This window comes from Crotalus tigris, unplaced genomic scaffold, assembly GCF_016545835.1.
Source record: "Crotalus tigris isolate CLP2741 ecotype Arizona unplaced genomic scaffold, ASM1654583v1 scf7180000018340.3345759, whole genome shotgun sequence".
Classification (NCBI taxonomy): domain Eukaryota; kingdom Metazoa; phylum Chordata; class Lepidosauria; order Squamata; family Viperidae; genus Crotalus; species Crotalus tigris.
The window spans coordinates 2534950-2556666 of record NW_024096953.1 but is presented as its reverse complement, the minus strand read 5'-3'; the positions used below and the strand labels follow the sequence as shown (position 1 = coordinate 2556666).

Here is a 21717-nt window from a genome sequence, read left to right as displayed (position 1 = left end):
ATTCTTCTTATGTTTTAACCTCCAGCCCCCTAATCAACTTTGTTGCTCTTCTCTTGAACAAGGTTATGGGTGCCCAGCCACATGGGCTCACTCGGATTTCGTTCTGCAGGATGGATCCGACAGTTGCCATTCAACATCTCCGACGCCATGTTTCTTTCTCTGAAAATGACAGCCAGGTCTTCCTTTACCACTGCTCAAATTCTCCCTGCAATCAAAGAGCCAATTGTGTGTGTCTTTGGGCTGAAATCCAAGCCCCCCCCCTCCAAGAAAAGTGCGGGGGTGGGAAGAATCTTAAGCCTTTCTTTTCTTTACGAGTCTGCTCTGCTTGGCCCTGGGCTTCTGCAAACACAGCTCCTGCTCAGGCTATACACACGATAAAAAAGAAAGAAAGAAAGAAACTCAAGAGATTGAATGCTTGGAATGTCAACAGGCTTTTCGGAAATGAAGCAAGAGCCTTTGCCAAGGCTCTGCTGAAGGCTTTCCTTCCTTTGGCGGGATTCAGCTTGGTCGGGCCTCCCTGGAGTTGGGCGAGGCTGCTTATCTGCAAGCCCATCTCTCAACCCCCACCTCCCTGCAGCCACCAAGACTGGGCTTGTCCACCTGGACTTATGGGGACAGTAATACCAGTCTAGTATTTGGGGGGTGGGGGAAGGAATAAGGTCTCTGCCCATTTTACAATCCTGGAAAAGATTACATGAAATAGACACCTGGCCTGGCCAGAGAAGGAGAGTGGAGCTGAGTAGAGCTACATGATGCAGGCTACAAGCTTCTGGGCAGCTGGTAGCTTTGGCAGCCATGACCTTAGATTTTTCTGCAGATGATGCTTCTCCTTTTCTCCCCCTCCTCCTCCCCCTCCTCCTCTGAATAACAGAATGAGCTTCTTCTCCTTCTCCTTCTTCTTCTCCTCCTCCTCCTCTTCCTCCTCCTTCTCAGAATAACAGAATGAGCTTCTTCTCCTTCTCCTTTTCCTCCTCCTCTTCCTCCTCCCCCATCCTTCTCCCCATCTTCCTTTTCCTCCTCCTCCTCCTCCTCCTCTTCCTCCTCCTCCTCCCTCCTTGTATTTCCCTCCACACCAAGTGGAGACAGCCCAGATTTTCAATAACGACAGAAACCCAGACCCCTTGGATCTTAATTGATGCGTTCTGTGTAAATATCTATGGATATATTTACCCATGCACAAACACAAAAAGCCGTCAGATCTTCCTTACTGTCCTGAAAACTAAATATCAAACATTCAAAATAAAAAGAAGAAGAAGAGATAAGAATGCCAAGATCTATTTTGCCAAGACCTTTTTTTCCAAAGGTAGAAAAATACCACAATTCAAAGTGGGGAGTTGCCACAGCATAAACCAGCTTCCTTCCACTGAGCTGTGTTGGGTTTCTAAAGGGAAAAACTGAACTCCGTGCCATGGAATCCATAACCTCTAACCAAGTAAGGGCTTCTTAATTGCTCAACAAGAATTTGGTTTAGAGGTATGGGAAAAAAAATCTGGGCTTCTGGTTGCACTGTCTGCAGTCCCTCCAGCCTTCTACCCCTGCAAGACTTGAAGTCCCACCTGCAGGACTGCAGAAGTTGTCTGCATTTCATTAAACTTCTTTGTTTCCAAGCCCACTGAGATAGAAGAGACCTCTTTGCAGGAGAGACACGCAATATTTCATGGCTGTTCATGAAAAGTGAAAGACCATGGACCTTCCTGATAGTAAATGAGCTGAGGGAGGATCAGTTGTGTGGGTGAAGGTTCGTTCTCCAAGCTTGTGGGCTGATTTTCAGATGTTTCATTACCAGGTTAGGTAACATCTTCAGTGAAATTTAGGGGGTGCCAGTTTCAGTGTTCTTCTGTTTATAAGGGCTTTGTGTGGTCAATAGGTCTTGTTATGGGGAAGTTGTGTCAGGTGACGGTCTTGTGATGGGTCAGGTGTGGTTTGTATCAAGTGAGGGTCTTGTGATGGGTCCTAGCCTGGTAATGAAACATTTGGAAATCAACAGACAAGCTTCAAGAATGACCCTCCACCCTCATCTTCCACCTGAGCTACAGATATTGGCCACCTTGGCCACCATCACGAGATCAGTTGTTTTAAAGTGGTTAAGGGTTGGGTGGAGACCACCAAGAGATGCCATATCTCCAGTTTTGAGAAACAATTGGTTATACGAAATGTCAAACTCCTTCTAGGACTCAACCCTGCTTCAATGGACTCTTCACTTTTACAGTAATGTTAGGGTTTCCCCAAATATTGGCTGTTCTTGTTGCTATGATTATGGGGGAGGAATTTGGCTGCCAGTTTTTGACCACTGGGCTCAAAAGATCTGCATGGTCATCTCAAAAGGAGTTGGGGACCACATTTTTGAGGCATGTTTTATCATTCCCACAGTGCAGTTATCCAAGGAAGAAGGCTGTTTCTGGTTGCAAAGTTCTGGTTGCAAAGATTCAAAATTGCAGCTTCTTTTCCAAAACAGATCCTGGTGTTTCTGTCCCATGTTTCTGAAACTTTGAAAAAGAAAGCAAGAGAAGCTGAGGATCATCTAGAAAGGACAGTGAAAGATAGAGAGAGAGAATGAAGGAAGGAAGAAGAGGAGAAACAAGGAATGGAACTACAGAGAAGCTCTCTCAGCTAAGAATCCAGTCTCAGAGTCCTTCCACTGGCAGACTGTTGTTTAAATCGTATGTATCACTTGTGTCATCCTGCAGAAGTTTCTCAAGCGTCAGAGGAGGCATCTCCTTCCTGGTATCTTCTAATGCTTGGGGGAGTGGATCAGCTCCTAAAATGGGAAGGGGGACAAACTGGGGGGCAGAGAGGGCCATTGAAGTCGGCTGGTATTGCAGGGAAGTTGCTGGTAAAGTTGGGATTGGCTGAGTCCAGGGGAAGTAACTCAGGGGAGCTTGCTGGTCAATCGCATCCAGATGAGGCACCACAGCTGGGCTTGAGGCCGACCGAGCCTGAGGGACAAAAAAACATGTGGGTCACTCTTTAGGTAACATCAGCATGCTAGAAGGGGGAGTTGTGAGGAGGAGGAGGAGAAAGGAGAAAGGAGAAAGGAGAAAGAAGGAGATAGACTGTGGGATCCTTAGTGCTCCTGAGCTTGGTTGTTTTCTTGCAGACCTTTCATTACCCAAATTAGGTAGCGTCATCAGTCTAGGAAGGAATGGAGTTTGGTCTTTGTTTATATACTAATGGCTTACCCTGGTGATGCTACCTAGTTGGGTAATGAAATGTCTGCAAGAAAACAACAAAGCTCAAAGAGCACCAAGGACCTTTCATTCTTCACACAATTCAGTGGCAAGACTCACCAAATGAATGGAGAACCTATCAAGGCAGGAAGATAATTCTGGGGCATTGGCTGGGAGCCCAGAAAATACAGATGTTAAGACCCCTTTTATTTAATTGTGTGGTGTCTTTTAACCTCGAACACCCAAACTCTATCAAAGGAAAGGGCAAGGAATTGCACTTGAGAACCAGCTGCAAAAGACAGCAGAACTATCGTGGTGATTAACGAGGACAAAACTTGAAATATATCATCCAGGTTCTCCCTGCAGATATTCAAATGTAATATTCAATATTCTGAGTCCCGAGACAGAACAATGCAATTTATGGCAGTCTTTAATTACAATCAGTGCCCAAGTTGCAGATTGGAACCGCAAAGCTCTTTGTTCAGGCCCACCCAGGGCAGAAACCAGACAATTGTGTGACCTCTTTTTCTCTGAGCTGCAAACAATAATCACCAAAGGATGCTTTACTTTCTCACCCAAACACTCTTCCTTCGGTCACCACCTGGGCTACAATCTGAAGCAAAGAAAATTTGCATCCAAAATCATTGTACTCAAGATGGTCCTCTGAGAATTTTGATGTCAAATATTTACCAGCTGCTCAAAGCTTTGCAGAATGCTCATTGCATATTTCCTAGGGGTGTTTCACACCCCGGGATAATTAATTCCCCTTGCTGGTATTTGACCTAGTTGCAGTATTGACTAAAGCAGAGAGGCTATCCGACCATGTGCAATTTTTCTTGAGGCAAACCTCTGAGCAATTGAATTGCAAATAACAGAATAACAAAGTTTGGAATCCCCTCTAATGGGAGGGTGACCATTCTTGAAAGAACAATGAAGGAGTGTGTTGCTACTTCCAAAACCTTCTTTGGTGCCCTGTGCTGGCATTTCCCCCTTCATACATCCCATGGCAGAAACAGAACAATGTCACAATTGCACGTCTCCATCATGGAATAACACAACCAATAGGGGGATCACCTCACCTGTCTTCAAGTAAGCCTTGCTCTATGGAGCAGTGATGGCGTAGTGGTTAGAAGGCGTATTGCAGGCTAAGTCACTGCCCCCAGCCAGGAGTTCAATCCTGACCAGCTCAAGGTTGACTCAGCCTTCCATCCTTCCAAAGTCGGTAAAATGAGGACCCAGATTGTTGGGGGCAAATAATGCTGACTCTGTAAACCTCTCTGTGAAGCGGTATATAAGTCTAAGTCAGTGGTTCTCAACCTGTGGGTTGGGATCCCATTTGGGGTCGAACGACCATTTCACGGCGGTCGCCAAACAACGCAGTCCGCCATTTTTCCCCCCTTTTCCTTAGCTGTGCTACTCCCTTTTATTCTATTGGCTCTTGAAAGCCAATAGAATAGACTCTCTTGAATAGAGTCTAATTCTATTGGCTTTCAAAAGCCAATAGGAATTGTCCAGGCTATCTCTGCCCTGCTGAGCCCGCCAAAAGTCCCATTCTGCAAACGACGCTGCACCAGTTGAGTAGTCCTCGACTTACGACCGGCTGGGGGTCGCGGCATTAAAAAGGTTGAGAACCACTGGTCTAAGTACTATTGCTATTGCTATGAAAGACCTTGTGTGGTTTTGGTCATCACATCCATGATGCTCAAAGAGCAGAGAAACCTCCAGCACACTTTGGAAGATTTCCACCCGACCTCCCACCCCTTAATGGAGAAGAAGCCAATGGTGATAGGGAGGGTCCCATATCAAACTCACCCCAAAGTTTGTGATCAGTGGCTGGGAGGTGTAGGTCAGCACCGAGGAGGTCCCCACAAGTGTGTAACTGGGGCAGACCGGCTGAACAAACATGTCCGCCGTGTAAGGGCAGCTGACCACTTCGTGAGACACGTAATCCGGGGACGTGGTCCACTGCGTCAGAGGTTGCAAGGTGGCCGGGGGTGGCTGACTCAACCACCCTGAATAAAGGGCTCCTTCTTCCATCAGGGGCAGCGAAGAGGTGACCAAATCTGTTTCTGAGTAAACTTGACCTTCAGAAAAAGAGAGACATGGGAAAAGTGAAGCTGAACCCAAGATGGAGAATGAGAAAAGATATGCTTTTTGGGGTGGGGAGGAAAGGCTTTCCAAATTTTGAAATTCTTACCGGTGGGTGAGTAGGATGGAAGCGACTGGTGAGGGAAAAACACCTAAAGGAAAATCAGAGGTTGGTATTATTTAAGAGAGCTAAACCACAAGAATTACTCAAAGGATGACTAGGAAACTATCAGTAATGCTCAAACGGCGACTCCATGTCAAAATTAAAGAGTCGGGGGGGGGGGAAAGGCCTGTGTCTGAGGAGGGTGGAAAACTCCCAAATATTCACATCTTGGCCCACAGCTACTTTTCATCGCTGTTACTGATGTGACCACATCTGGCTTTAATGTCAGAGGCAGTTAGAGCCAGAGGAAGTTGCTTATCATTCTAAAGCAGATTTTTTTTTTTCAAAATATGTCACTTAAAGCTGTGCGGACTTCAATTCCCAGAATTCCCCAGCCAGCATGGCTGGCTGGGGAATTCTGGGAGTTGAAGTCCACACTTTCTGAAGCATGCTGGTTGGGGGATTTTGGGAAGTGAAGTCCACACATCTTAAGGCATAGTGATTGGGGGGATTTGGCAGTTGAGATACACACATTTTAAACCATGGCAGTTGAGGGAATCAGGGAGTTGAAGTCCACAGAACTTAAACCCTGATGGTTGGCGGTTTCTGGGAACTGAAGTCCACACATCTAAAAGCTGACAAGCTTGAGAAACACTGCTCTAATGGGAAGTGGCTGGTGACAAGCCTGGGGGATCCTGTCCCAGGAGTGATTGTGGAAGGGCAAGGATGAAACAATCAATCGAAAAATGTCCAACCTTCTACCTGGCTGTCTCTTACCGCCATGCCTTCAGGAGCCACTTTGACATTTTGAGCGCTGCCCCGTTTCCTCTTCAGTAACTCTTTTACCGGCTCTTTAACTCGGACTCCTTGGTAGGGGCGGGATGGCAGGGGCTGCTCAGCTGCAGAAGCTGGGAAAATATTATCAGCGTTATTCCCCTCTTTAGTACAGCAAAGACGCTTCCTTTAAATCAGCGTTTTTCAAACCTGGCAAGTGTAAGAGGGGTGGACTTCAACTCCCAGGATTCCCCAGCCACCCATGAAGTCCACATGAAATCCAAATCTTGCCAGAGTTGAAAAACACTGAATTAAGGAACAGTGTGATTGTTTGCAAGGCTTGTGCAGAGCCCCCGGGGGCATCCTCTGGGAATTTTTATTATTATTGTTTAATTGGTTTAATTGAGTCCCTTGCGAGAGACAGGTGACTGTAGAAATTGAATAAATCAATCAACAAATAACAACCTGGGAATTATAGTGCAAACAAGGCTTTCTAGGATCAGGGGAGGGGAGGCTGATTCTGTATTTTATTTTATTTTTTAAAAAACAAGCTATAAATAATTATCTGGAGGTAAACTCTTTAAAAACCAACCTTAAATCTTTGGACAACCTTCCAGTTTTGAGGAATGTGGTATTATGCCAGCCATGGTGTAATTCCCCTGACATTCCCAGATCATGTCAATTTCTAGACAAGAAGCCAAGTTACTTCAGCCAGCTCTCTCTCGCTTTAAAATCAGAGAGTCTCTGTGATTTAATTTATTGACTAATCCATTCTACGGGTAATGAAACATCTGCAAGAAAACAACCAAGCTCGGAGGCCACCAAGGTCTTCACAGTTCCCACCTTTCCAAGGAGCAGAGAATGGTAAAACCTTTAGTAAAGGGTGCCAACTTTCCATTGGCATCGCTAAGTTCCTTCTAAATTGTTTTTTAAAGGGACTTATTTCACACCAATCTTAGCCATTGCTCTTTAAGCCAACTTCCCTTTGGAAACAGCAACTGTCATCATAAGAGGCTTTGCACGGCTGACTCTGTTTGAAGCTCAGTGTTCGGACTTTACACCCAAGACTTTGGCAGGTGACAACCTATCATTGTTATTTCTTTTTTCTTTTTGCTGTGCAAATGAAAGCAAACAGTTGTGTTTCTTTTCCCTCCCCCTCCTCCCCCTCTTGGTTCTCCAATATAATTGCACCACAATAACATTAAAATAATAAGCTTTTGAGAAGCTACAATGGAAATCTTTCCCTGTTTGTAGAAGCCCTTGAAAAGCAAACGTTTGCTTGATAAAGAAACAAGCGCACACACTCTCACAGACTTGCAAAAAATAAGTATCGTAAAACTTAATCCGAGTGTTTTATTAGCCAGCCAGTTGGAGATCTTGGCTCGCAACTAAAACAATAAAAAACAAATTAAAAAGGAATTGCGTAAAATGCTTTCTCACACCTTCCCACACATTGCCCAAATTTAAAAAAAAAATGCATAAGCAGGGTTTCTTAAATTTGCACATGGAGCCAACTTATTCAGGAAATTGTTGAGCCTTTCTTAAATAGGTGTTGGGACATTTCAAAATTATTGCCTTTCACAACTAGGTAAACCATCAATCCTTCTTCCCAGAGGCACCTAGGAATTATAGATTGCTGATGGGAACAGCCCCAAACTACGAAGACTCTTTGGGGAAGTTACATTTCTAAAAGATGTTCTAAATGCTCTATACAAAGTCCTGCACATTTTTAATTCCGACAAAGCTATTACTCCCTTGCAAATAAGCCCACACTGCAATTTGTCTTCTCTTCAAGAAGATCAAAGCAGAAATACCATCAAAAGCTCCCTTTTGTTAATTATTTTATAATTTTTCTAATTAATGTATTTAGATTTTTAACTAATGTTAAATTCATTTATGGTTTATATCTTTTTTTAAGACTTCTTGGTGAAATTTTAATTAAGCCTATATTCAGCTCTGGGAAGGTCGGGGGAGGGAATGGGAGGGTTGGGGAGGTTGGGGGGAAGATTGTTTTGTTTTTGTAAAATTTTAAAAATTTAATAAAAATTATCTTTGAAAAAAAGCTCCCTTTCTAGTGGACCAAAGCAACATTCTATAGGTCAGGAGCTCATACCTACCGGTATTTTGGAATCAAGATACTTGTGTCCCTCAGGATTTTATGTAAGCACCCAGATTATCCACATGGTTCCATCAAACAGGTCAAGAAGATATCTGAGATAGTCCATCACCCACAAAAAGCAGGTGGTGCTTCAACTGCACCATCACAGATACCACCTTATTTGACCATATATATATATACCTCCTGACTATTACAGACTACTACACTATATATTTCCCAGGAAAATCATGTTAATGAAAAATTCGACTGGCAAAAGAAAAGTGGCTTGCAAAGAGATGCAAGGAAATAGAAGAGACAGAATGTAGGCATGATAATTTCAATTTACACAAAAAAGTGAAAGAAGCAGTAGGCCTCTACAAAAAGAAAACCAATAATTTAGTTGGCAAAGAGGGGAAATTATCTTAGATGAGGATGAAAAACTAAAAAGATGGAAGGAATATATTGAAGAACTTTTTGAGGACACTAGGGATGATATAGATATGGGAAGTATAACAACTGAACCAAATATCACTATGGAGAAGGTTGAACATGCAATAAAAATAGCAAAAACAAGAAAAGCCATAGGACTAATGATATCCCAGTAGAAATTTTAAAATTGCTGGAAGACAATGGGAAGAATTTTTTTACTGCAGCTCTTCAATTGGATATACGAAACATGAAAGATACCAAATGATTGGCTAAAATCAACCTTTGTGACAATCCCCCCAAAAATAAATGCAAAGAAGTGTACCGAATACAGAACAATAAGCTTAATGAGTCATGCCCTGAAAATATTCCTGAGAATAATTCACACAAGAATATACAACAAAATTGAAGAGCGTCGAGGTAACACACAATTTGGTTTCAGAAACAATCTTGGTACACGAGATGCACTATTCAGCATTCAAGTTCTTGTACAGTGTTGTAGAAATGTCAATCACAGTGTTTACATGTGCTTCACTGATTTTGAAAAAGCTTTTGATAAAATAAGACACAGCAAACTATTAGAAATCCTGAAACAAGGGGGACTAGATGACAAAGACATCCAAATCATAAAGAATCTGTATTGGCATCAGGTAGCAAATGTGAGACTAGGCCAAAAGTACTCAGCTGATGCAGAAATAAGAAGACAGGGATGTATTCTGTCTCCACTGTTGTTCAATATCTACTCTGAGTCAATCTTTAATGAGTGTTTAATGAGGCACTGAAGAACATCAATGCTGGCATCAAAGTAAACGGTGTTTGGATCAACAACTTAAGATATGCTGACAATACAGTTCTGCTTGCCAGTAAGCATGAAGACTTTCAGCTCCTCATCAACAGAGTCACAGAAATATCTGAAAAATATGGCTTGAAGCTTAACACCTCAAAAACCAAGATCATGGTCGTCAGCAAACAACCCGTTAATTTACCACCAATAAATTCAGAAGGAATACCACTAGAAAAAGTTGAAAGGATCACACACCTCGGTTCTAATCTACATGAAAGCTGGGACATGACCACTGAAGTAAAGACAAGGACAGACAAAGCTCGAACAGCATTCTTCAAAATGAAAAAGGTCTTCTGCAGTCACAACATAAGCCTAAGACTGAAAATCAGGCTTGTCAGATGCTATATTTTTTCTATCCTGCTCTGTGGAGTAGAGAGTTGGATTCTGACAGAAGGCCATCTGAAGAGACTAGAAGCATTTGAAATGTGGATTTACAGGTGGCTGTTACGTATAGGCTGGGCTGACAAGATCAGAAATGAAGAGGTGATAAGCCGCCTGGGAAAGCCAAGGGAAATCATCAAAACAATTAAAAAACAAAAATTAGAATATTTCGGACATGTGATGCAACACCCAGAAAAATACGGCATACTCCATTTAATCCTCCAGGGAAAGACTGAAGGCAAACGAGGTTCAGGCAGAAGAAGAACATCATGGCTTCAAAATCTAAGGGACTGGTTTGGACAAAACTCTGCAGCACTTTTTCATGCGGCTGCTGATAAAAACAGGATCGCCAACATGATCGCCAACGTCCGATAACGGATATGGCACAAGAAGAAGATACCTCCTGAAGCCTTGGAGTTACATTTTCAGAGGATGAAACCTGAAACCTCAATGAAGAAGATGGAGGACTTACCTGAATGGCTCTTGTCTGAAATTGAGTCCCTTACTGGTCAGCTCAGGAGGGGGAAGACCCCTGGAGCTGACTTTACCCCTCTAGAACTATTGAAGAACCCCATGGTTTGGTGGACTCCAATCTTGACATCACTCTTCACTTATATTGACCCTATATTGTGGATACCTCTGATGAGCACAGAAACATACAGGACTCTGCTGCCACCCAAGGTTCAGATGTTGGTAAGTATTAGCTGGATTCATAAAATATGCAAAACTATGGTTTGTTTAACTGCTGTATATTGAAAAAAAAACAACAATTCATTTAGTTCCTCAACATGGTCAGCCCAAGGCCAAATGAATTACTTTATGACTTGATGTCACCTTCTGACCTCAGATTAGGGGGTGAACAATGCCAGATGGAACTGTTAAAAAGTTGGAAGGGACGTCCTCAGGAGATTGGAGGACTCTTCAGAATCTCTGAATAAGAAGAAGAGCCAATTACTGTGGGATTGTTGTCAGGAAAATGGCATTGCTGCATACAAGGAAGTCACTAAAAGTCCAACTCAGCTCAGCATGGCCCAATCATTGCCATGAGCAAAACTGTTAAATCATATTAATCATGTTTACAAGATGGATTGGGACATTATTCCTATATCTGATAAAAGGAACTTGGCCCAGAGAAGTGGAGTAAACAAGCAAGGAGCCATGGGATCATAGGAGGAGAGAAATGGAAAACAGCAGGAGGAAGCCGAAGAGATGAAACTTCTCAGGTCTGGGAACCAGCACTCCAGAGCAAGCCAGACAAGCTGGAGGTAAACATAACAGGGAACAGGCAAACACTAGAGCAAAGTATCAGGAAGAAAAGCTTGAGTGAACTAGAAGATAGCAAAGTATTGATGGCGAGTATTTGGAGGAAACAGCTGTTGACTAGCCACCTTCCCCAGCTTATCACTTCTTCCTTCCTTTTTCAGAGCCAACTGGAAAAGTGGAGCAGTTATGGCTAGGGCTAATTTTAAGAGGAAGCTTGATAGCATAAATGCAAAGATGGCAAATAGAGAGAAATGCATGCAACACCAGGAGGGGGAACACTCTCTTCTTGGACCTACTTGGAAGCTGTTTTGAAGAACATGCGAAGAACATCCATATTAGATCCATCCCGTGGATGCTGATTCCACACTAAGGTCTCTCCAATCCAGCACCTGCTTCCAATCACGTTTCCCACCAGATCATATGCATGGCTTAAAGACCAAGCTGTCTGCCATTGCTTCTCTCTCCACACCACCCCTGAATCTAGAGGCTCTACAATTTGAAACTCAAGGTTTGCTTTGCCGTCATAGCTAGTTGCGATTGAGAGCTGATTGTCTTGGACGCACATCCCGCAGATAGAAGAGTTATCCTGGGATATGAGGTTAAGGAAAACAGAACATCTCAACATCTCAGACCTGGGCAATGAATCTCTTTCTGACCTCCCTAGACCTTCTCCCTAGTTGACAAGTGTGAGGTCGGGTGACAGACTGAATCTGTGGGAAACACCTCCTGCCTCACAGCATTGGTGTTGCCAACTCAGAGCTAAGTCAACAGGCCGAAGATCAGGTTTATTTATTTGCTTGTCAACTGCCCTATCGCCTCATTAGTAAGCCAGAGGCCCTCAATTTGACACCCTGTCCAATGCTCTGGCAGTGTCAATATTGCAGATCTCAGATCTTGTCAAGTCCTGTTCACAGGAGGGCACCCACAGGGCCCAATTGCAAAAGTGACACACAGGCCTGGCTTTCTCAGCGAAAAGGATTTCTTGCTTCCTTGAAGCAAAGTGGATAATCACAAAGATGTGAACTTGGCAATGCCGAACTGACCTGGCCTCATTCTTGTGAAGTTCTCTTTGCCCTGGTAACCCACGTCCAGACTGATGTTGATTATTTTTAAAAAAGCAAGTTTTGAAAATCCTGCTAGCCTTGTCATCAGTGAGCAGCTGGTGTGCAAAGTTTCAGTTAACTCATCTATCCCCATGGGGGGGTTGAGTTTTGGTGTCCCCCAAGGGGCTGTGCCTGAGCGGAGATGGGCATGATCAACCACCTTGCTGTTTCGTCTTTCGGTATCACCATTTGAATTTTTCAAACCTGGGCTCTGACCCTCCCCCTGATCCACCAGCGAAGGACTCAGGAAGCACACATCCGAGAAAGGCTGAACACGAAAATGCTCTGAGAATCTAGGCCTTGGGTTTCTCTGCGCCAGTTTAATCTGCCTATTCCCAATTCCTATTCTCCAACTATCGAATCAATATCTCTCCAAACTCCATAAGTACAACTTGGAGCCAGTAAGTTTTCTCCAATAATGCTGCATTGGAAGACTTTGGTGATACTAGAATAGTATCTAATATCTCAGGGGCTGCCATAAAGAAGAGGGGGTCAACCTATTCTCCAAAGCACCTGAAGGCAGGACAAGAAGCAATGGATGGAAACCAATCAAGGAGAGAAGCAACCTGGAACTAAGGAGCAATTTGCTGATAGTTAGAACAATTAATCAATGGAACAGAAGTTGCCTTCAGAAGTTGTGGGTGCTCCATCACTGGAGGTTTTTAAGAAGAGATTGGACAACCATTTGTCTGAAATGGTATAGGGTGTCCTGTCTGAGCAGGGGGTTGGACTAGAGGACCTCCAAGGTCTCTTATTCTGTTATTCAGAATGCCAACTTGATCAGTGGTTCTCTCTTATTTATTTCATCCTCGTGACACCACCTTTCCTATGGCAGGATGATGGATATTTCCGTGTTGTTGTTCAGTTGCTAAGTCGTGTCTGACTGTTCACAATCCCATGGACCACAGCACAACAGGTCCCCTGTCCTCCCTTGCCTCCCAGACTTGGCCCAAATTCATGTTCATTATGTTGATGACACTATCAAACCATCTCATCCTCTGCCATCCCCTTCTGCTCCTGCCTTCAGTCCTCTCTCTACCCCCAAATTTCAGGGGTGTAGGGACCCCAAAAGTGTTTTTTCAGGAGGCAACTGGACTTCCTTGTTTTTTCTTTGAAGACATTTCACTTCTCCTCCAACAAGTTTCTTCAGCTCTGACTGGATGGTGGGGAATGGAATGATTCAGTCAGAGCTGAAGAAGCTTCTGGGATGAGAAGTGAAATGTCTTCAAAGAAAAAACAAAGGAAGTCCAGTTGCCTCCTGAAAAAGCATCTTTGGGACAACAGTGACTGAGAATCTCCATAGACAGGGATAGGGAGTTCCACAGGACAGAGTCTGCCACAGAGAAGGTACACTTCCTAGCTCACATAAGATGGCAATATTTAGGGGAAAGGGGAAGGAGTATGCCCGCTCAGTTGGGCCTGGTAGGACAGCTAGATGTCCTTAGGTCCTGCAGGTAGTGACCACCACCTTGAATTGCACCTGGAAGGAGACTGGTACTCGGTGCACCTGAGAAGCAACAGAGGAGTTACACGGACAAAGTTAGGGGTCCCCATTACTGTGGCATTCTGGACCAGTTAAAGTTCCCAGGTGGGCTTCAAGGACAGCCCCATGTATAGCACATTGCAGTAATCCAGACAGGAGGTGGCCAAGATATGAGTGACCACAAGCCAGGCCTTTAAAAGTATGCTTGACTTCTTTCACTTGCTGTTGGTAAATGTATTTTTTTTTTCTTGATCAGGTCAGCTAATTTGTAATTACTGTACATGACACATAGGAAGAACACTGAAGTTCCAGTTCTATGCAAATTACTTCAGAGGAAGCCCCTTGGAGACCTGTGAGGATTACTTCTGAGTAACTCTACTAGCTGTAGGCTGGCTATGAATTAAAAAAAAAGCCCTTAAGAGGTTTGCCTGCAGCACTCTATAAAAAGACCAAAGTTTTATTTCCCTGTTTAAATAGTTTGATATACTTGGGTTCACTGTCTCTGTCAGGAAAACCTCGTTCCCCATTTCCTTATTATTTCACATTTTTAAAAGGCAGGTGCCCTATCAAAAATGGAAAATGTGTTTGCACTGAGCATCATGTGAGTGTTTTCTTTAAAGAAACAATGCTGCAGTTTTGAATTGTTCCATGACCCTTTAGCTGCAGTGACTAATTCTCTTAGAAGTATTGGGGGGGGGGGCGCCTGAGCTGTTATTATATAAATGGGAAATTTATAAGCCTCCGTGCAAAGTATAAATCTCGTGGTTGTATTTCTTTCACCCCCACCTGTCTGCAAAATGGGCCTTTGATTTCACTCCCCTCTGGTGGTCCCTGCTGGTCTCACCCATCTCCCCTTTTCTTGTCAATGAGAACTGAAAACTCTCGTTCCTTCTTCCTGCGTTCTGCTTTCGACATGGGAATGGTCTCATAACCAAAATGGCATCGTCAAGAGAGAGGAGCAAAGAGGCTTGGAGGGAGCTGAGGTTTGATGGCACCTTGATCCACAAAAGATGTCTCTCATGTATCCTGACTTACAGCCTAAATGTTGGAGATGTGGCTGTTTGGATGCCACTTATTATCATATTTGGTGGTCGTGTAAAAATATAAAAGCTTTTTGGATTAAGATATGGTGGAATATTCAGAGAATTTTTAGAAAGAGGGTAAAATTTACTCCACAATTGTTTTTGCTTGGTATTGTTACTGATTGTGATGCTAAGGAGGTTATATTGATGTTGAATTTGATTACAGCCGCAAGGCTGCTAGTAGGTCAATATTGGAAGAAGGAATCTTTGCCTACTTTGCAAGAGTGGTTTTTTAAAGTTTCATATCTGGCGGAAATGGCAAAGATTTCGGCTTTTTTAAAGGAGCAATCGCAAGAGAAATTTTTTGCTGTATGGGAAAAATGGATAAATTTTATACAATTTAAATTGGATATGAAAAAATACCATTTAGCTTTTTTATAACTTGTATAAAAACTCTACTTTTTTTTTCTTTTCTTTGCTTTTTTTTTAAAAAAATATTTTTTCTTTTTAAGGTTTATAATTCTTTATTCATATATATTTTGTTCTTAATTATCTTATAATTTTGTTAATTTCTTTTAATTAAGCCTATATTCTGCTCTGGGAAGCTCTGGGGGGGAGGGAGGGGGTGATTTGGGAGGGGTTGGGGGAGGGTTGTATTTTGTTTTTTTTTCTGTCTTTGTAAAAGTTTTTAAAAATTTTTCAATTAAAAAAAAAAGGAAGGGAAAAAAGAGGGGGAAATGTGATATCTGAGCTTGCGCAGAGACTATGGAATGTCAGAAAGGCAGAGAGATCAACGCATGTTGTTGGCTAAGGAGGAAGCCACGTTTTGCCAAAAGTTGTACTTAACTCCTCTTAGTTGCACTCAGGTGAAAACCCCCCTTTGAGGCTTTGCCTGGAGTTGATTTATGGTAGCCTGCAGAGATGGAAGCTTTGAGGCCACTCTTGTTTTCTGGTTTTCATAATTTCTGAAAAAAAACATACGCTGGATTGCATTTTCAAAGCCCTGCAGATATTCTCAGTGAGCCAAAAAGAGCAAGCAATGGGCTTGAACCCGGCTCTCCTGAAGCAGATGGGGGCCATTCTAAAGAGAAGGTTAGAAGCAAGAGAGCATTGTCCGAAAGGTACTAAAGAAAAGGGTGCCTCTGAGCTTACAGAAGTTGTCCAGAGCCTTTGTTATAATTCCAGCTAGGGCTCCTTGGTGCTCTCTGAGCTTGGCTGTCCCAAAAGAGCTTTTTCGAGAGGCAAATGGACTTTCTGGTTTCTCTTTGAAGACGTTTCACTTCTCATCCAAGGAGCTTCTTCAGCTCTCACTGGATGGTGAGGAATGGAAGGAGAGCTGAAAAAGCTTCTTGGATGAGAAGAGAAATGTCTTCAAAGAAAAACCAGAAAGTCCAGCTGCCTCTTGAAAAAGCATCTTTGAGACAAACATGACCTGGATGACTGAGAATCTCCATAGGCATCTGAGCTTGGTTGTTTCCTTGCAGACGTTTCATTATCAAAACTGGGTAACATCATCGGTGTAAGAGTGGCTTCCAACAAACTACTGATGATGTTACCTAGTTGGGTCATGAAACGTCTGCAAGAAACCACCAAGCTCAGAGAGCATCAAGGTCCCCTTCATTTCAACCCTGAGCTACCAGATATTCTCCTTTATTAATTCCAGTTAGGTTGGTGCAGGATTTAGACCACCTCATAGTGAAGTTCTCCTGCCTCAGATCTCCTCCTCTGGATCTTCGGCAAGCCACATCTTCTCCTCCTTACCTTCTCCACTCATGAAGGACACTCATGCTCTGCCCTATGGGAGCATCAATGCCGTAAAAGTGGGAAGTATTTTAGAAAACAAGCAGAAATTCTTTCTGCTCTTGCAGCTCTACTGTTCAGCAGCCAACGGCTTCCGTAGTTTTTGCTCAAGTTTTGAAAAGAAGAAGAAAAAAGACTTCACAACTCACATTTTTGCCAGTGCATGTCTGTGGCAGAGCAGAATCCCCCTCTGGTCCCGCTTGATCTGTTGTTGTGGGGGGGGGGGTTTGGGGGTAGTTCTTTTATGTGATAGCAGCCCGTCAGCATGCCTCTTTCAGATTTTTTTTTTTTTTAAAGACCAGGTTTCTGCTGTGGGGTGTGACATCGTCACATCCTCTAACCACAGATTTTTTTTCTCCCTCCCTTTCATTCTGTGCTATTTGATGTGGAAGGTGGTAGATGTGAAACATGGTCCTATCTGAGAAGAAGGAGGAGGAGGAGGTGGTGGTGGTGGTGATGATGGTGTCTCAGAAGACCCAAGTGAGAAGGTTGCTCTGCACCTTTGTCTGGAATAGTCCCAAGATATACATCTTTGGTGCATCTGAGTCATAGAAAACCAAACATGCATTTTACCTGTCAACATTTATATAGTAAATTTAGGATCTCAACTAAAAATCAGCCAGAGAGATCAATTCTCAGAGTTGGTGCCAGTTAGAGAAGATAAGACTGGACCTGATGAATCAGGAGATCTTCCGATAGACAGTAGACACAATCCCTTTGTCTACTCCTAAATCTCGCCATGGCTACCAAACAGCCTCCCCAAACGGGCACCAGTTCTAATCCAAAAAAGAAGGGGATTTTCTCTCTTGAATTGATAGGATGCCATTTTTTTTTTTCTGCTGCGTAAATGGAAGTCTAATTTTGCTTGTTAGCCCAAAGGCCACATTTGGTCTAGAACAGGGGTAGGCAACCTCGGCTCTTTTATGACTCAGGAATTATGGGAGTTGAAGTCCATGAGTCATAAAAGAGCCGAGGTTGCCTACCCCTGGTCTAGAAGGAGCCTTGCTCCCGTGCCCTAAATCTGGCTTTTCTTTATTCACGAAGGACTGAGAGGTCCCCAGCATTTCAAAATGCAGAGCTGGCTGGCGACCGAGTCCTCGAGTTACGAGGCCCATCTCTCTCTCTCTCTCTCTCTCTCTGTCTGTCTTTTTTCCTTCTGCAGAAGGTTCTCAATTCCCCTGGGAGATCACCATCTCGGCCCCGGAGAGGAAACACCTGGATGTGCTTCATGCTTCGTTGGGCGCCAAAAAAAGAGAGAGAAAGCAAGCAACTTCTTTCACATCGGTTAGTGTGTGAGATATAAGTTTCCCAAAGAGGGAGGCTGAGGGCTTTGGGTTAGTCATGCTTTCAGCAAAATAACATTTTAGCATACAGAAAAACGAAGAGACGAAGTGGACCTCTGCCAAGGCCGAAGGTTGAATTAAAATGAATTCCACTGAACCAAGCTGAAAGGGCGGGGATTTTAGCCTTCGACATCCAGAGTGGCAGAGGTAGACCTCTGAGATGCCACCAGCCTTCGTGGTTTTCTTCATCGGGTACCTGATGCTCAAGACAGCAGTCCTTCAAAGTCTGTCCTTCATCCGCTGAATTCCCCCCGGAGCCCTCCGGCTGGTGGTAAAGCCTGTAAACATGGTTTATTGCTTAGCACCTGGCATGGACTCAGGAAGTGGCAATTCATTCAGCAAACCATGATATGTCAGCATTATAATACACTTACCTACACATAAACGGGCACATATACAAATAGGTGGTCAACCTATGAAGACAATTGGAAGCAGACTTTCCATTGCTAAGCTAGGTGGTTCTTAAGTGAGTTGCATCCGATTTCATAACTTTTTTTTTTTTTGCCACAGTTGTTAAACTGTGCAGTTGTTAAGTCAGTCACATGGTTGTTAAGTAAACTGGGCCTCCTCCATTGACCTAGCTTGTCACACATGACCCCGGGACACAGAGGTCAACAAATTCTGGTTGCCAAATCCCCAATTGCGGATATGTTGTGACAATCATAAGTGCGAGGACTCCTTGTAAGCATTTTCTTCAGTGCCATTGTAGCTCCAGATGGTTACTAAGTGAATGGTTGTAAAATGGAGGACTACTTGTAAACATGCACAGCTGAGTTGTATTCCTCTCTAGGAGGAAATGCTTTCTTTCTTGTGCGTCTCAATGGGAGTTGGTGATGTTTTGGGTTACAAACCCCCCTCCCCACTTTCTTGCTAACTAAGGCCGATAAGAACTGGTCCACGTCTTCTGGACTCTGGCCATTCGTGACCTGGTCCACCAACAGCAATTTGTGACCCAGGTTAATTAAGGAAGTTCCTTAGATTTTTCTTCTTCTTCTTCTTCTTCTTCTTCTTCTTCTTCTTCTTCTTCTTCTTCTTCTTCTTCTTCTTCTTCTTCTTCTTCTTCTTCTTCTTCTTCTTCTTCTTCTTCTTCTTCTTCTTCTTCTTCTTCTTCTTCTTCTTCAGCCTTTATTTCTCATCCATTACAACACAGATTTTCTTTCTGAACATGTTTCTGCAGGAACCAGACTTCTGCTTTGTTTCCATGACATGGGTGATTTCTTTTCTTTTTCTTTTTTTTTCTTCAAAAGAATGTTATCTCCGGCTCCTCCTTAGAAGTGAACGGCCTTCCACATAGAAGGAGCAGCAAATAGAAAGGGGAAGAGGAATTCCTGGGGAAAACATGAGGCGGGCTACTGCCTTGCAAAGGGGTCAAGGCGGACGTGCCCCCTTCCCATCCCTGAGAAGTGTTGGAAATCCTCCCAAATTCTTGGTGACCACCTTCTTCTCAAGCCTGCATGATTACAAAGAAAAGAGTTTGGAGCAGGAAAAAGTAGATAAGGTTGTCATTCAGGGCTGGTTTCAGATTATTGGGGTCTTTGGGGGGGAAAAAAGACCTCAAGGCTGCAACTCTGTCCTCCAAGCTGGCCATTCTCCCTTGGAAGACCTTATTGGTAAGCCAGAGGTAGAAATCAACGCCCAGGAATGTCCCCAAGCACACTCCATCAAAAGCTCTAGAGCAGTGTTTCTTAAGCTTGACAAGCTGAAGATATGTGGACTTCAGCTTCAACATGACCAGCTGGGGAATTCTGAAGTCCACAGGTCTTCATGTTGCCAAGGTTGAGAAACCTTGTTCTAGAGCATCCTGAGAATTTAAATTTCGTTTTAGCTGCTTGTGACTGCCATGAGAGCCTACAAATAAATATTATGAATATGTTATGAATGTTAATGAGCTGCCTAAGTGAATGCCGCAAGCTTAGTCTTCACACCATGAAGACCAATTGCCCATTGTCTCGCTTCTTTTGCCCAAGGTACGGCCTCATGGACCTAAGGGACAACCTGTGCCAATTGTCCATCATCTCCCCAATCTTAAATGTTGCAATCAATTCTCAGACTATTTCCACCAACACCCCACACCGGTTTCCTCCACCTTTCCAATTGATTCTTTTCCTTCATCTGAAAAAATGACAGATGATTTACTACCTCAACTTGATGGGCATGGAAGAATGCCTTCTGTGGGAAATTTTGCATAAAGTTTTGGCAGGAGAGGGAGGAGGAAACAACATGGAGCAATCACAGGGTTCAAATTCCTCCAAAGACTGAGCAAAGGGAGCAGGACAGCTTGACACGGAACTCCCAAAATGGCCGTACAGGGTAGAGGAATCCTTGCAAAGCCTCATTCAATCAACTGCAGATCTTTATGTCATGTTAAGGAGAACTCAGAAGGAGCATTCCACAGAGTGGACCTGGCGTGAGAAGAAGCTTCCAACCAAAAAGCAAAAGAGCAACTCACACATTCATCACACCAAAGATAGCTGTGTACTTGGACTCTCCAAATTATGATGGAGTGACAATCACTCCAATGATATTCTTTAGATCCAGCATACAGGTTGTCTACATTTTAAGTCAAGAGTTTTTCACACTTGGACTGTATGGACTTCAACTCCCAGAATTCTCCAGATTGCATTGTCAGGGAGGAGGGGGAGGAGGAGGGGGAGGAGAAGCCAATCATGATCCTATGGTGGAAGAACTCCAATGAGTTCAGTTTTAACTAGGACTCTTCTTGTAGCCTAGATTTCTTCCATCCCAATAGAATGTTTAAAATGTTAATATCTTTAGTGGTTGCTAATGGACTTGGCATGTTTTGTCCTCTTTTGGGGTAAATCTGCCACCTGCTGGCCAGCTGCTCCATCAAACAGACCTTTAGGACTTATGAACAGAGAGAAAAAAACGCATAGTTTACCTCCAGGTATTCCCTTATCCAGTGCTTCTCAAATAGTGGGGCGGGCCCCCCAGGGGGGGCGCGAGGCTCCGTAAAGGGGGGCTCGTTTGACCTCGGCAAATACTGTCATATTGGACGCACGTGACACACGCAAAGGACCCGATTGGATAGACAGTCGCGCGGGGGGGCGCGAAATGTTTTCTTCTTCCTAGGGAGGCATGACAGAAAATAATTGAGAAGCACTGCCTTAATCCAAGGTCGCAGACACCACCCTGAGAACTTTGTCAGACAGTCCACGAAGCTTCAGGAGCCTTTGCAGGATGGAGAAGGCCTTCTGGGCTGGGCCCCCAAGCAAGTGGTGGAGGAAGCCAAATCTGCTCTTCACTCTCATGGTCTCTAAGTTTCCACTGTTACTGGGGGGAAAGTTCTTGATTGATCTCTCAGGTCAAGATTGCAAGGTTTAAAAGTGAGAATGCCTCTGAAGCACTCGAATCTCCATGGTTGAGAAAGTGCAGGAGATTGTTCATCCATAAACCAGAGCTTAAAAACGTACCCCACCCATACACAGAATTTTAACCTGGAGATCTGGAGGTGGTTCTTCAGAGTGCAGAAAACCACCAAGCAGTGTGTTTTCAAGAGGCTAGAGTGCTGTGAAAAAGAGGCACATGAAAAGTCTACAAGGTTTAAGTCAATCAAGAGATTTTTTTTCTTTTCTGGCACCCAGCAGGACTGGCATCTCAGCCTTCAGTTTCCTAGGATCTGGCAGATTGGTGGTCTTCAGCAAAGAGAATCACCAACCTAAATGCGGCAAGATCTGAAGTCTGGAATTATTTAGTGTTGAAATCTCAAACAACCAAACTAAGGAAATAAATTAGTTGGGAATCTATGTTTTCCTCTGTTTTAATCACTGTCTCTTTGTTGCCTGGTTTTAAATCTTTATTAAT

At 43.6% G+C, this 21717-nt stretch overlaps 1 protein-coding gene across 5 annotated transcripts; it reads right to left on the bottom strand.

Annotated features, from left to right (window-relative positions):
- Positions 1 to 1259: 1259 nt before the first annotated feature.
- On the bottom strand, positions 1260 to 16960 carry POU2AF1 (POU class 2 homeobox associating factor 1). 5 transcript variants are annotated; one of them, XM_039350594.1, is made up of 5 exons: positions 16702 to 16960; positions 6136 to 6266; positions 5365 to 5407; positions 4980 to 5251; positions 1260 to 2936 (listed from the first exon to the last, which is right to left on the bottom strand). In XM_039350594.1, exons 1-5 carry the CDS (start codon positions 16817 to 16819, stop codon positions 2625 to 2627), a joined length of 876 nt encoding a protein of 291 aa, XP_039206528.1. In that variant the 5' UTR covers positions 16820 to 16960; the 3' UTR covers positions 1260 to 2624. The 5 variants fall into 5 exon arrangements, with proteins under 5 accessions (XP_039206528.1, XP_039206526.1, XP_039206529.1 ...); XM_039350592.1 differs by lacking the exon at positions 16702 to 16960 and adding an exon at positions 12188 to 12749; XM_039350595.1 differs by lacking the exon at positions 16702 to 16960 and adding an exon at positions 11441 to 12171.
- Between the last annotated feature and the right edge of the window lie 4757 nt (positions 16961 to 21717).

Excerpts from the sequence above, each read along its gene's own strand:
- POU2AF1 (XM_039350592.1), bottom strand. The coding sequence starts at position 12,341 with ATGGGGATAGATGAGTTAACTGAAACTTTGCACACCAGCTGCTCACTG. Across the intron at positions 6,267-12,187 it reads CTTCACAAGAATGAGGCCAG|CTTCTGCAGCTGAGCAGCCC; the intron begins GTCAGTTCGGCA and ends ATATTTTCCCAG. Across the intron at positions 5,408-6,135 it reads TGGCTCCTGAAGGCATGGCG|GTGTTTTTCCCTCACCAGTC; the intron begins GTAAGAGACAGC and ends ATTTTCCTTTAG.